Source organism: Hibiscus syriacus, unplaced genomic scaffold (assembly GCF_006381635.1).
Source record: "Hibiscus syriacus cultivar Baekdansim isolate YM2019G1 unplaced genomic scaffold, ASM638163v2 tig00112488_pilon, whole genome shotgun sequence".
Lineage (NCBI taxonomy): Eukaryota > Viridiplantae > Streptophyta > Magnoliopsida > Malvales > Malvaceae > Hibiscus > Hibiscus syriacus.
In genome coordinates this window covers 277,888-294,176 of record NW_024063342.1, presented here as the reverse complement: position 1 = coordinate 294,176, position 16,289 = coordinate 277,888, and the positions used below count along the sequence as shown (strand labels likewise).

General features: G+C 38.9%; 1 protein-coding gene across 1 annotated transcript; it reads left to right on the top strand.

The window, feature by feature from the left end:
- The first annotated feature begins 11,004 nt into the window (after positions 1 to 11,004).
- LOC120180059 lies at positions 11,005 to 11,517 on the top strand. The gene has a single exon (XM_039185486.1). The coding sequence runs from the start codon at positions 11,005 to 11,007 to the stop codon at positions 11,515 to 11,517; it is 513 nt and encodes a 170-aa protein (XP_039041417.1).
- Positions 11,518 to 16,289: the final 4,772 nt, after the last annotated feature.

The window sequence follows — 16,289 nt, the reverse complement described above, 5'->3', positions numbered from 1 at the left end:
ACCCACCTGGGAACATTTCTTAGAGGAGATTCACCAGAAGTATATATGAGATGCTTACATGGATGTCGAAGCAGTAGAGATCTCGATGCAGCCCGAGCGACCCACTTGGGAATAATTTTATGTTTGAATATGAGGTGGAGTTTCTTCGACTGAGATGGTACACACCAGAGCTAGTATCATCAGAGTATTATCACTATAAGAGATTCAGGGAGGCCTCCGGTTTGATATCCTTACCCATATAGTTTTCGATCCACCTAGAGTCTTCACTGAGTTAGTTCTCTAGGAAAAAAGCCTTATAGAGGGTTTTGGGAGGAGTGTTATAGTTTTATGTGCTATTTTCGGGTAAGTTACAGGAGCGATAGAGTCATCTGGACCACTCCAGCCAGCGTTTAAGAGGGCGAGGAATTATCAAGGGTCTTAAAGGGCACCATCCGATCAATCTAGTAGGTCAACTCAGAATACGATCATAGGGGGCGGTAGGCCTGATCAACGTAGGAGACCGTTGGCTATCGAATCAGTGGTGAGTTCAAAGGGTTTTTTAAGGGCACAATCTTAGCCTACTTGTTTAGTATGTGGCAGAAGGAAAGTGGGGGTTTCCCGTCAAAGGTCTAGGGGTTATTTTTGTTGTGGTTCCCTGGACCACTTTATTAGAGAGTTCCCAGAGGCTCAGGACGTAGCTCCAGTGTCGACCCAGAGGTCAACTCCATTAGTTCAGAGGGTTAAAAGATCTCAGATACGAGAGAGTTATGCATCCAGTCAAGCTGGTAGAGGTGCAACTCGATCTAGAGCCATTACAGAGCCTAAAGTCGCCACCTATCAATATATAGTTCAACCTCAAGAGGATTAAGACACCATATACGTGATCTCAGGTAATTTTATAGTATTTTCCCTTTAGTTACCGCACTATTTGATCCAGGATCCACCAATTTCTATATCTGTTATGATCCAGTTCAAGAGAGAAACATCCCAACTGAGAATCTTAAGATAGGAGTTAAGGTGTCTAGCTCTCTAGGATTAGAAGTTCTTGTGGACTAGGTCGATTGCAGATGCCCAATTGAGATTCAAGGTGAGACCTTTCTGATCGATCTTATGGAGATGCCATTAAGAGAGTTTAGCTTGATTTTGAATATGGATTGGTTGTAGGAGCATGATGCAAGCTTAAGATGTAAGCTTCGACTGCTTAAACTCAAGAAAGAGGATGAGACTAAGATCATGAGTTTGACAAGAAACCCAAGTGTTCAAGAGTTGTGATAGTCCTTAAAGTGAAAATGATGTTAGAGCTGGGTTGTGAAGCCTTTCTTTCCCACCTAGTTGATACTAGAGTCACGATTATGATGTTAGAGGACATCTGGACCGTCAAATATTGCCCAAATATATTTTCAGATGGGTTTCCAAGGTTACTATCGGATCGAGAGTTAGAGTTTTGTATAGAGGTAATATCAGGGTTTGCTCTGGTGTCCATTGCTCCCTACCGCATGGCACCGAAAGAACTAAAACAGATGAAGGCTCAAATTCAAGAGTCACTGGAGAAGGGTTTCATCCGGCCAAGTATTTCTCCTTGGGGAGCATCTGTTATATTCGTTAAGAAAAAATACAGGTCGATGAGGCTGTGCATCGATTACCATCAATTAAACAAGTTGACAATTAAGAACCGTTATCCCCTTGATAACTCCATAAAAAGGTCATATTTGGGACCTTTTCACTTAAGTTATTGACTATCTAAGAGCTCATATAGGATCATATAGTTGGATGTGGTGGAATTCTGTTTACCGAGGCATTTTATTTTGTAATCGGTGCTACTCTATGGGGAAGGTGTTTGTTTGATGATGTGCAGGATTTGGGAGCGAGAATAAGCAAAAAGGAATTGCCATGACATGATGAGACTACTGAGCAAAATACGATTACCGTAACAACTTGGACGATATTTTGGGCAGAAAAGATAAAAGAAGATATTTTTAGTAAGAGCCAACTGTCATTGTCTATACGTGATTTCTGCAATCAACCACATAGGAGGGGCCCATTACCATCTCTGTACCATCTCTCACATAAAAGGAATGAACTTTGGGCTACTATGGTAATTTTAACACAAAACCCTAGGTTATTCTCCCCCTATAAATAGGAGATAAAGCCACAATGAAAAATAACTTTATACACGCCGCAAAAAGCTTAAAAATTCAGAGAAAAAGTTCTCCACCAATCCTATTTGCCGTGGCATTCCTCCGTTGACAAGTTAGAGGGAGTGATGTTCTAGGTGTCCGAGAGGAGCTAGTTTGCTGGGACAATCCGTGGTGGTCGAGGGAAGCTCCGATAGTGCACGTTGAAGGCTTTTCCTCATTCCCTTTGCTTTCATTATTTATCATTTGGGTTGTAAGGAATGAATTTACTTACTTTGTGCTTGATATATTCGAACCCCACCATGAACTAATCCTATTTGGTGGGAGTTCATTTTGGATATTTAAGATTTTCTTTAATGAATGGTTATTTTTATATGTTATTATCTGTTTTGTTTATGGATCTTAGTGCCTTAAGGTTGTAGGAGCTATGAGAGTAGCCATTCCTTAGGAGATTACTTAGAGTTTGAGAGAATGTCTAGGTAGCACATCCTTAGTGTTCGAGAGAAACTAGGGAGAAAGCACTAAGCAAGGGGTTCTAGATAGTAAATAGGCCTAATCCACCTTAGAGGTAAGGCTAGGATTTCATTCGACTAAAAGGAGTTGTGCATGAATGATAGGTTAGATATTAATGCTGCCGCAAAAAAGTATTGCCGAGATATATCATGTTATCTTGACAAATAATATCACTGCATGGGCTAACACCAACCGGTTTTGCCAAGGTATCTTTAATCTGTCGAGTCCCTTAACTAGAGATAGCATAGGGCACCCTTAGTAAACTTTGTCAGATAATCTGTCGAGTCCCTTAACTAGAGATAGCATAGGGCACCCTTAGTAAACTTTGTCAGGCAGATAAGGCATAGAAGTAAGACCATTGTGAGAAGTAGACTTAAATTTTCCTAAGTGACTCCTATCACTCATTCCCATAGTTTTCGTGTGTGGAAGTCTAAAGTCCTGATAACCAAACTAGTATTTACATTTTGTTTTTCTTTTACATTTTCATTTGATTGCACTAAACACAATTTAATTTGTCACGACATTTATATCCATTTTTCCACAACATCTCCATTTGATGCCACATTACATTATACCATCATTCTATTCCCACCTACATCCATGTCATTTTGTCACAACATTCTCATCTATGAATACCATTAGCTATACTTAGTTACTTTAGAATAGTGTATAAACTTTACTCAAGATCTCTCCAATCCCTGTGGATACGATACTCACTCATCAATGTATTACTTATTCGATTTTGTATACTTGCACATATTTTTGCGATCATATATAGTAGTCACAATAAGTAGACAAGCTTTTGGCGCCGTTGCCGGGGATTAGCAATTGACGATGTTGAGTTTAGTTGTTACACTGTTTTATTTCTTCTCTTTGTACATATTTACTTGTTTTTGTGTTTACCTTTTTCAGGTGTTACGTTGTCGCATGACTTGTAATAAAACCAAAAACTATTTTTATATTTTAAACCTGAGGCTCAGGTTGTTCAAAATCAGGTGAAGGATCCTGCAGTTCTAAATGTCACGACAATTCTAAATGCTGGGAATACTGCTCAACCACGAACTATTAAAGATCACTTAACTCCCACATTGGACGACCTAGAACCTGCTATTGTAGCTCCCAAGATTCATGCAACCCAATTCGAGCTCAAATCGGTTATGTTCGAGATGTTGGACTTGATTTGACAATTTGGTGGTGCTCCTCATGAGGATGCAAGACAACATGTTCGAGCATTTTTAGAGGTCTGTGACTCCTTTTGACGACAAAGTGTGCATGAAGATGTGCTGAAATTGAAGTTATTTCCATATTGTTTGAAAGATCACGCAGGGCATGGCTCAATGGATTACCTTCCGGCTCGATAAGGTCTTGGGCTGACTTGTGTAAATTTTTTTTTGCTACGACATAAGCAACCGAATATGAACAACCATACTAGAAATGCCATAGTATTTGTTTCATCAAGACGATGAAGAGTCTATGTATGAGTGTTGGGATCGATACAAAAGTTTGCTTCGCAAGTGCCCTAATCATGGATTCCACGACTGGACTCAAGTTGTGATGTTCTACAATGGAGTCAATGCACCTATGAGGATGATGCTAGATGCCTCGAAAATGGGACATTGCTCGATAAATCACCTATAGAGGCATTCGACATTCTGGATAGGATTGCCAACAATGATTATCAGTTTTCATCTTCAAGGCTTAGAGTCGGAAAAATTGGATACTACGGATTTTGTGTCCGTCTAACTTTATGACATCACCAATATGTTGAAGAATTTGCAACAATCAAGTGAGATGAAAGAAGTGAATGCAGCCAACTCAGCATGTCTATTATGTTATGGCAATTACCATGAGAGCGAGTGTGTGACCAATCTGGAGTCCATCAACTATGTAGAGAACTAAAATCGAGGTAATAATAACCCTATTCTAATAATCTTGGATGGTGTCAGCGTCCAAACTTCTCTTAGGGATATCAAGGAACAAGTAATGTTAGTCAGGCCGCTAGGCAACAGAACTTCAGTAACTCCTAGGGTTTTCAAACGAATATGTCATGCCATAATTCTAACGAGGGAGTGCCATCTTTATCCAACACAAGTTCTTTGGATACCACAATGCAAGATTTTATAGCAACCACGAACACGATGCTTCCTGAACATAGGACCTCTATAAAAAACCAAGAAGCTTTGCTTCAAAGCCATAGCTCATCTTTGAAGGCCTTGGAGGGTCAGGTTGGTCAAATTGCCACGACATTACAGTCTCGCCCACATGGCAGTCTTCCTAGTGATACTGAAGTCACTAAGGTTTAAGACAGGGATCATTGTGGTATATTCACCTTAAGGAGTGGCATCAAAATCTACAAAGATGCTAAGTTTGGGGGGAGACACTCGAAGAGCTCGATCATGAGAATGCGCACGAAGATTTAAAGATGCAAGAAGATTCACATTCGCTAGAAAATAATGATGAGGGTTCGAAGAGTGTAGCCAATGAATACAAGAAAATTTTTGCCACGGCAAAAGAAAAGTCCCCATCAATAGGAGTTGATGACCAAAAGAAAGTTGCAAAATTTTGCCGCAACAATTTTTTATGCACTGATAATCACTTAAAGCTTGATAAGAAGATGAAGAGGAACTCGAGGATATTGCAAAGGAGATGAGTCAGTCTAGCTCACCTATAGCTAGACCAAGTATGAAATTTGAACCTTTGGATTATATTGAATTTACTCATCCTAAACCCCAAGTAATTACCCATTTGTCTAGGCTATAAATGTTAAAAGAATTAAAGAATGAAATGGATATTAAGGAAAAATTCCCTAATGAGAAATTATTATTTGTCGCGACAATTTTGTCGTATGCTAACATTGCCAATTTTCTCGTTAGTGTTGTTTTGTTGTCTTACTTGAATAGCCTAGGAAAGAATAAGGTCATACATGATGGTGGCTACTGTTATAGGGATGACCCTGACCTTTTCAAAGAATTTGTTGCCCAAATGATTTCAAGTTGCCACAGTAAAAAAGAGCGAAAAGAGAACAAAATGCTAGGGTAAAATATTTTGAAGGTGGAATTGTTATATGTGGGGCATTTTGGTCTATACTGGTTCTCCGATCGAACACGACAAAATTTTCATAACAATTTGAGATATTTCGGAAAGGACAGGCTCACAAATATGTGGAAAAAGACCCAAGAACAAGTGGAAAATCTGACCAGCAACCTGATGACCTTCTTTGCCTATATCAAGCAACGTGATGAGGATGTGGCAACAACCTTCATGGAGCTTCTTCCACACGTAGATCTTGATCTTCTAGTCTTCATTGATACACTTTTACAAACATCTACGAATGCTACGACATCAGCAGATGCTCAACAGCCAGATAATGAAGATGAGTCGAAATATGTTAACTCGATCCACACCGTGCCTACAACCGAGCGTCAAGAGATTGAGTTCTAACTACCAACTCTGACAGAACCACCACAACCCATGAAGCCACACGATGTAGCACAATCTGAATTGCCACAGCAAATCCCTTTGCACAGGAGTCGATATTGTCTGAAGAAGGTGTCGAGACGTAAGGAGCCTCAGCATTCCACAGTCCCAGAAGGACCAAGTACTCCCCCTGCTGTGCCAGCATCAGACTCTGAACACTCCAACCCCACACAAATGTGAAAGCGCACACGTCGCACGACCCGGCGCACCATCACCCGCATAAAAACCTAGGTACCTTGTATTACATTGCATTTCATAGCACATAGTTTAGTTTTACCTTAGTTCTTAGTAAGCATTGAGGATAATGCTTCTCTCAAGTTTGGGGGAGGTAGGGTTCTCAAATCATTACATGATAGTATTAGTAGAATGAATATGCCTTGACATTAGTAAGTATTGGAATAGTTTTCTGGAATAAATTAATGATGCCCAATGATGAGGAACTCTTTATGGCTAGAATTGAATGTACATGACTTTTAAGGATGATAGAACCAACTCTAGGACTTGCTTCTTTGAAACCTTTGAATACACAATTGTATGTTTTCCATGCTTAAGGAACTTAGAAATTTTTTATAAGAGAACTCTTGCATATCATAAATGATGAAAACCCCGTAAAAAATGAATGAAAAAAATAAAAAAAATGAAATTACGAATAAATGCTTCAAAATATCTGTAGAGGGACACTCTGCTATGCCACGGCATTGCCTGGAAACTACATTTAAATAAATGGTAGCAACAACATATGAGTGAATAAAAGAGTCACATGATGACTCTACCTGACTAGCTCGGGGGTAGAAGGTATTTCCCTTTCTCCTAGAGTGTGGGATGGTAGGTGTGATGGGCCGACTCCCCTCTTAACAGTGTAAAAAAAAAAAGAAAAAGAAGAAGAAAACAATGTGGGAGTAAACCTGTAAATGTCGTGGTAAAACAAGAGAGCTCGCTTAGAAATTTTAGGTTAGTTAAGAATGGACTTGATACAATCACATGCACACACTCACACAAAGGATATTACCCTAGGGGACAGTACTTGATTTCTCAAACTAGTCTAGCATGTTGAAGCCAAATGTTCTGAGGGCTGAAATTCTATCCCATATAACTATTATGCTTCTGAACTTGCCATGGTATTTTTATTTTGCTTAATACTATCCATTGCTTGAGAACAAGCAATAAATTAAGTTTGGGGTGTGATAACTCCATAAAAAGGTCATATTTGAGACCTTTTCACTTAAGTTATTGATTGTCTAAGAGCTCATATAGGATCATATAGATTCATTTAGGAGCATATAGTTGCATGTGGTGGAATTCTGTTTGCCGAGACATTTTATTTTGTAATCAGTGATGCTCTATGGGGAAAGTGTTTGTTTGATGATATGCAGGATTTGGGAGCAAGGATAAGAAAAAAGGAATTGCCAACGACATTTCTGGGCAGAAAAGATAAAAGAAGATATTTTTAGTAAGAGCCAATTGTCATTATCTATACGTGATTTCTACAATTAACCACATAGGAGGGGCCTATTATCATCTCTGCACCATCTCTCACATAAAAGGAATGAACTTTAGGGTACTATGATAATTTTAACACAAAACCCTAGGTTATCCCCCCTATAAATAAGAGATAAAGCCACAATGAAAAACGAATTTACACACGCCACTAAGAGCCTAAAAATTCAGAGAAAAAGTTCTCCACCAATCCTATTTGTCGTGGCATTCCTCCGTTGACAAGCTAGAGGGAGTGACGTTCTAGGCATCCGAGAGGAGCTAGTTTGCTGGGACAGTTCGTGGTGGTTGAGGGAAGCTCTGACAGTGCACGTCGAAGGCTTTTCCTCCTTCCCTTTGCTATTTGATTTCATTATTTATCATTTGGGTTGTAAGGAACAGATTTAATTGCTTTGTGATTGATATATTCGAACCCCACCATGAACTAATCTTATTTTGTGGGAGTTCATTTTGGATATTTAAGATTTTCTTTAATGAATGGTTGTTTTTATATGTTATTATTTGTTTTGTTTATGGATCTTAGTGCCATAAGGTTGTAGGAGCTATGAGAGTAGCCATTCCTTAGAAGATTACTTAGTGTTCGAGAGAATGTCTAGGTAGCACATCCTTAGTGTTCGAGAGAAACTAGGAAGGAACCACATAAGCAAGGGGTTCTAGATAGTAACTAGGCCTAATCCACCTTAGAGATAAGGCTATGATTTCATTCGACTAAAAGGAGTTGTGCATGAACGATAGGTTAGATGTTAATGTTGTCGCAAAAAGGTATTGCCGAGACATATCCTATTTTCTAGACCAATAGGATCACTGCAAGGGCTAACACCAACCGGTTTTGCCAAGGCATCTTCAATCTGTCGAGTCCCTTAACTAGATATAGCATAGGGCACTCTAAGTAAACTTTGTCGGGAAGATAAGGCATAGAAGTAAGACCATTCTGAGAAGTAGACTTAAATTTTCCTAAGCGAGTCCTATCATTCATTCCCATTATAGCTTATCGTGTGAGGAAGTCTAAAGTCTTGATAACCAAACTAGTTTTGCTTTTACATTTTCATTTGATTGTACTACAATTTAATTTGTCACGAAATTTATATCCATTTGGCCCAACACATTATATTTGCTGTTATTTAATTCCCACTTATATCCATGTCATTTTGTCACAACATTATCATTTGTGAATACCATTAGCTATACTTAGTTACTTTAGAATAGTGTATAAACTTTACTCAAGATCTCTCCAATCCCTGTGGATACGATACTCACTCATCACTGTATTACTTGTTCGATTGTGTATACTTGCACATATTTTCGTGATCATATATAGTAGTCACAATACGCTGACACCCCTTCTAGAATCGATGACCTCTTTGACCAGCATAAGAGAACATATGTTTTCTCCAAAATAGATTTGAGGTCAGGGTACTACCAGTTGAAGGTTAAAGAAGATGATATAGTAAAGATGGGGTTCAGGATAAGATATGGTCACTATGAGTTCGTTGTAATACTATTTGGACTTATCAACACCCAATGACATTCATGGATCTAATGAACCGATTTTTCATTCATACTTGGACCAGTTTATGGTAGTTTTCATAGACGATATTTGGTATACTCACGATCAGAGGATGAACACAACTGTCATATTTGCATAGTTCTTTAGACTCATCGAGACCGTCAGTTGTTTGATAAGTTTGGGAAGTGTAAGTTTTAGTTATCTAAGGTTTCATTTTTGGGGCATGTTGTAGCAGTGGATGGTATTTGAGTTGATCCTCAAAAGAATCACGTGATACTTAAGTGGGAGCTTCCAAGACCGTAACCAAGGTGCTTAGTTTCTTAGGCCTTATCGACTATTACCATTGATTTGTGAAGGGTTTCTCCATGATAACAACCCCAATAGCTAAGTTACTTCAGAAGAGAGTTTCGTTTGCATGGGGTGAGAAAACCCAGAGTAGTTTTGAACAACAAAGTAGTTTTGAACAGCTGAAAACTCTTTTGACCCAAGCCTCAGTCTTAACCCAACCCGAGTCAGGAAAATATTTCACAGTGTTTAGCGATGCTTCGCTAAACTATTTGGGGTGTATGTTGAAGAAGAGGGAAAAGCGGTAGCTTATGCATCCTGTTAGCTTAAGCCTTATGAGAAAAATTACCCCACCCATGATTTAGAGCTTGCAGTCATATTTTTTTATGCTCAAGATTTGGAGGCACTATCTGTTTAGGGAAAAATATCTTATCTTCACCGACTACAAGAGTTTAAAGTATCTACTTACTCATAAGGAGTTAAACCTGAGACAAAGTAGATGGGTTGAGTTGTTAAAGGACTATGACTTTATTATCAATTACCACCCGGAAAAAGTAAACGTTGTAGATGATGCTCTGAAAAGAAAGTTGATGTCAGAGCTGAGGGCCTTATTAGCATGCTTAAGTTTATCTAGTGATAGGGGAATGTTGGCCAAACTCCGAGTAGGATCAGAGTTAATGAGTAAGGTCAAGAGATTATAAAGTGAAAATAATCGTTTGAGGGTTCGTATAGAGCAAGTCTACTGAGGTAGGGCCCCAGGGTTTGAGTTACGAGATGGTGATATGTTGTTCTTTAGGGGTCAGTTATGTGTACCCGATATCAATAAGTTGCATAATAATATCCTTCACAAGGCTATTGTAGTCCATTTTCAGTTCACCCTGGTATCAACAAGATGCACCAAAAGCTTCGACCTGTGTATTTTTGGCCTGACATGAAGAGAGATGTGTTTGAGTTTGTTGCGAAGCGTTTGGTATGCCAACAAGTCAAGGTGGAACATTAAGTTTCTTTGGGATTTCTACAATTAATTTAGATACCACAGTTGTAGTGGGATATCGTAACAATGGACTTTGTAACCAATTTACTGATAACGAGACTCAAGCATTATACAATTTGGGTGATAGTAGATTGGTTGAGCAAGTATGGTTACTTCTTACCAGTTAGGAATGATTTCACTTTAAAAAGATTAGGGCAGCTCTAAATCCATGAGATAGTGAGGTTGCATGGAGTCCCAACTTCAATCATTTCAGATAGAGACCCTAGGTTCACTTCTCGAATTTGGAAAGCTCTGTGTGAGACCCTAAGACCAAACTCCATTTTAGCATCGCGTTTCATCCTTAAACAGACTGTCAGTTAGAGCCCGTTATTGAGTTTATTGAGGATATACTTAGGTGTATCGTTATTGATCTTAAGGGTAGTTGGGAGGACCACTTCCTTTAGTGGAGTTCGTATATAAAATAGTTATCAGTCGACCATTCAGATGGCCCCGTTCAAAGCTCTATATGGGTGTAAGTAAAGAACTCCTCTTTGTTGGATTGAGCTTAGTGAAGGGAAGAGAGTAGGACTAGATCTAATCAAAGAAACCAAAAAAATGTCAGAATGATTCAAAGTAGACTGATGGAGGTATTAGATAGGCAGAGGTCTTATACGAATTGGAAATACAAGGAAATCGAGTTTGTTGTGACCGACAATGTATTCCTTAAGGTGTCTCCATGGAAGAAAGTGCTTCGATTTGGACACAAAGGGAATTTGACCCCGCATTTCATTGGTCATTATGAGGTGTTTGAGAGAATCAGACTGGTAACCTTTCGTTTAGCCTTACCCCCAAAATTGGAGTACATTCATAATGTGTTTCATATATCCATACTTCAAAGGTATCCTTTCGACCCATCGTATGTCCTATCCTTAGAGCAAGTCGAGTTGAGCTCTGATATGACCTGCGAAGAGAAATTGATCCAAATTCTAGCAAAAGAGGTGAAAGAGTTGAGGAACAAGAAAATTCTTTTAGTAAAGGTGCTTTGGAGGAATCATGGAATCAGGGAAGCTACTTGGGAAACCGAAGAAGACATGCAATTACAGTACCCCATCTCTTTTATCCAGGTAAATTTTGAGGATGAAATTTCTTATTAGAAGAGGAGAGTTGTAACGTCCTGAATCTCGGGTTAGTAGTTCGAGTCAACTCGAGACCCATAAATTGAGCCAAATAACCCATTAGAATAGTTTGGACTTAATTAAGTTGAGAGTGGGACTTGAGTTGGGCCCAACATTTAGTGGTGATTCAAGTTAAAACAGAAAGCAGAGGGACTAAAAGTGTAAATTCCCCTTGTTATTTTGAATGATAAAAAATCCCCTCTCTATTATATGATTTTGATGTAACCACTCCCCCAAAACACTCACCAAACACTCATCTTCTCATTCTCATCATTTTTCTCTTCTTCTTTGTTTCTAAGGTGAAGATTTCAAGCATTTCAAATTTAGTTGGTTAATCAAAGGTGAAAATATTAATCTTCATCCCTCAAGCTTCATTTTAAGCTCCACATCTCAAGTTTTGAGCTTATAAACCAAAAATAGGTTTTTAGGGATGTTTAAGAGAATCAAGTGAGATTTTTGAGGTTAGAAAGGATTAAGAACATGTTTAAAAATATGGTGTGAGTTTTAGATTCAAGTATTGAAGTGAGATTTTATCCGTTGTTTGTGAGTAGTATAAATGGTGCGGATATGTGTACAAGTATACACAATCGAACAAGTAATAAAGTGATGAGTGAGTATCGTTCTCCGCAGGGATTGGGGGAAATCAAATAATTTTGTCACGAAACTTTACTCTGTCACCGAAGTAAAGTTAGAGATGGTATATATACAAATGGTAATGCTGTGGCAAAATGAATAGATGGTATGGAAATGGAACGATGACAATGTGGTAGCAAATGGATATGTTGTGGCAAAAGGAATTGTGTGTACTGTAATCAAATAAAAATGTAAAGGCAAAATAAACTGTAAATATTGGATTTGATTATAAGGACTTTAGACTCCTCACACGACAAGCTACTATGGGAATGAGTGATATGAGTTACTTAGGAAATTTAAGTCTACTTCTCAAAATGGTTTTACTTCTATGATTTATCTGCCCGACAGAGTTTACTAAAGGTGCCCTATGCTATCTCTAGTAAGGGACTCGACAGATTGAAGATGCCTTGGCAAAACCGATTGGCGACCTATTGGGGCATCCTATTGGTCCAGATAACAGGATATGTCTCGGAAATACCTTTTTGCAGCACATTAACATCTAACCTATCACTCATACACAACTCCTTTTAGTCGAATGAAATCCTAGCCTTATCTCTAAGGTGGATTAGGCCTAGTTACTACCTAGAACCCCTTGCTTATGTGGTTTCTCCCTAGTTTCTCTCGAACACTAAGGACGTGCTACCTAGAAATTCTCTCGAACACTAAGTAATCTCCTAAGGAACGGCTACTCTCGTAGCTCCTACAACCTTAAGGCTCTAAGCTTTATAAACAAAATAGAATATAACATAAAAAATAATCATTCATTAAAGCAAAACTTAAATATCAAAAATAAACTCCCACCAAATAGGATTAGTTCATAGTGGGGTTCGAAATAAACAAGCACAAAGTAAGTTAATCCGTTCTTTGCAACCCAAATAATAAATAACGAAAGCAAAGGGCAAAGGGAATGAGGTAAAGCCTTTGACGTGCACTGTTGGAGCTTCCCTTAGCCACCACGAATAGTCCCAACGATCTAGCTCATCTCGGACACCTAGTTCACCACTCCCTATAGTCTGTCAACGGAGGAATGCCACAACAAAAACGATTGACGGAAAAAGAGAGAACTTTTTCTCTGAATTTTTATGCTCTTGGCGGCTGTCTAAAAAACTCTCAGTCTCCTCAAAAAGTCAGGCTTCATCTTCTATTTATATGGGAGAATAAACCTAGGGTTTTGTGTTAAAATTACACTAGCACCCTAAAGTTCATTCCTTTTATGTGAGAGTCGGTGCAAAGATGGTAAGTGACCCCTCCATTATGGCTGATTGCAGAAAGCACTTTTTATGCCATGACTGCTAGCTCTTACTAAAAATATTCTTCTTTCGTTTTGATCGCTCTCGAAATGCCAACTGGTTCGGCATTTGCATTCTGCTCAAAAGTCTCCTTATGTTATGGCATTTCCCTTTTGCTTTTCCTTGCTCCCAAATCTTGCACATCACCAGACAAACACCTTCCCCATAAAGCAGCACTTATTACAAAATAAAATGTCGCGGCAAACATAATTTCACCACATGCAACTATATGCTCCTAAATGCATCTATATGATCCTATATGAGCTCTAAGACAGTCAATAACTTAAGTGAAAAGGTCCCAAATATGACTTTTTACGTAGTTATCACACCCCCAAACTTAAGCTATTGCTTGTCCTCAAGCAATGGATAGTATTAAGCAAAATAAAAATACCATGGCAAGTTCAGAAGCAGAATATTTATATGGGATATAATTTCAGCCCTCAGAACATTTGGCTTCAACATGCTAGACTAGTTTGAGAAATCAAGTACTGTCCCATTGGGCAAGATTCTTTGTGTGGGTGTGTGCGTGTGTGTATCCAGTCCATGCTTAACAAACCTAAAAAATTTCTATGCAAGTTTTCTTGTTTTGCCACAACATTTATAATTTTTACTCCCACATTGTTTTCTTTTCCTTTTTTTCTTTTTTTAACACTGCTACGAGGGGAGTCAGCCCATCACACCTACTATCCCACACTCTAGGTGAAAGGGAGCATACCTTCCACCCCCGAGCTAGTCAGGTAGAGTCATCCCGTGACTACTTTCATTCACTCATACACCATAGCTTCCATTTATTTATTTGTAGTTTCCAGAAAATTCCATGGCATAGTGGAGTGTCCCTCTACAGATATGCCGAAGCATTTATTCACAACTTCAATTTTTTTTTACTAAGTGGGGTTTTCATCGTTTATGCCAAGACATGCAATAATCCTCTTATAAAAATTTAAGTTCCTTAAGCATGAAAAAACATACAATCGTGAATTCAAGGGTTTCAAAGAAGCAAGTCCTAGAGTTGGTTCTATTATCCTCAACAGTCATGTACATTCAATCCTAGCCATCAATAGTTCATCATCATCGGGCATCCTTAATTTTTTCCATAAAACCAATTCAACCATTTACTAATGTCATAGCATATTCATTATACTAATACTATCATGCAATGATTTAAGAACCCTACCTCCCCCAAACTTGAGAGAAACATTATCCTCAATGCTAAATAAAACTAAGGAAAAATCTAAACTACATGCTATGAAATTCAATACAATGCAAGGTACCTTGATCATGCTTGTGGTGGTGCGGAAGTCGTGCGAAGTGTGTGCTTTTGTAATTGTGTGGGGCTGGAATGTTCAGAATATGATGCTAGTACGGTTGAAATCTGGATGGACCCCAACCTTGCAAAGAAAAACAAAATAGTAAAATAAAAGGACACTGAATAAAAATAGTAACAAAATAAACATTTATTTATGCACAAGAGTAAATCTAAAATGTCACGACATCCTTAAGATGTTGGGCCAGTATCAACTTCATGCAAGAAAAATGCAGTCTTGTCACGCAATGGTGGGAATCCTTGGTATGCCTTCAGGCGCTGGCAATTGACTTTAAATATGGACCCATCATCCATGTTCTTGATATCCATAGCGCCATACGGGTAAACATGGTGGACTTCGAATGGTCCCGACCATCGTGACTTCAGTTTGCCAGGGAAGAGTTTGAGACTAGAGTTAAACAGGAGCACTTTCTTTCCAACATGAAAATGTCGTGGCAAAATAATTTTGTCATGTCACTTCTTCATTTTTTCCTTGTAGAGCTTGGCATTTTCATATGTTTGTGCTCGAAACTCTTCCATCTCATTCAGATCGAGTAGTCGTTTCTCCCCAGTTAGTTATACGTCGAAGTTCATCTTCTTGATTGCCTAGTGTGCCTTATGTTCTAGCTCAACTGGCAGGTGAAATGCTTTTCCATATACCATCTTGAAGGGCGACATTCCCAAAGGTGTTTTAAATGTCGTTCGGTATGCCCAGAGTGCTTCATCGAGTTTTGGGGACCAGTCTTTCCTTCGGGAATTCACCACCTTCTCAAGAATCTGCTTAACTTCACGATTGGACACTTTAGCTTACCCATTTATTTGTGGGTGATATGCCGTGGCAATTTTATGTCGCACTCCATATTTCTGTAAAGCCTTGGCAATTAGCTTGTTGTCAAAGTGGGTGCCCTCGTCACTGATAATGGCTCTTGGTGCTCCAAATCGAGTTAAAATGTTCTTGTGAAGGAACTTGAGCACCATCTTCGAGTCATTCCTTGGTGCCGCAATCGCTTAAACCCACTTGGATACGTAGTCCACCGCGAGTAAAATGTATAAGTTTCCAAAAGAAGATGGGAACGGTCCCATAAAATCGATGCCCCAAACATCGAATAGCTCTATCTCCAAAATATTTTGCAGCGACATTTCGTGTCGTCTGAAAATGTTCCCAGTACGCTGGCATCTGTCGCACGCCTTGAAAAATTCGTGGGCATCCTTAAATAGTGATGGCCAGTAGAAGCCTGATTGGAGGACCTTGACAGCAGTCCTCGCACCTCCAAAATGCCATCCACATGGTGTTGTGTGGCAATGGTGTAAGATATCGTGTTGCTCCTCTTCGGGGACACACCGTCGAATCATTTGATTGGCACATTGCTTGAACAAGTACGACTCGTCCCAAAAATAGAACTTGACATCATGCAGAAACATCTTTTTTCCCTGGTTGTTCAATTCATATGAAAAAACACCACTAACAAGAAAATTAACGAGGTCAGCATACCACGAAATTGTTGTGGCATATAAAATTTTCTCGT

Excerpts from the sequence above, each read along its gene's own strand:
- LOC120180059 (XM_039185486.1), top strand. The coding sequence starts at position 11,005 with ATGGAGGTATTAGATAGGCAGAGGTCTTATACGAATTGGAAATACAAG.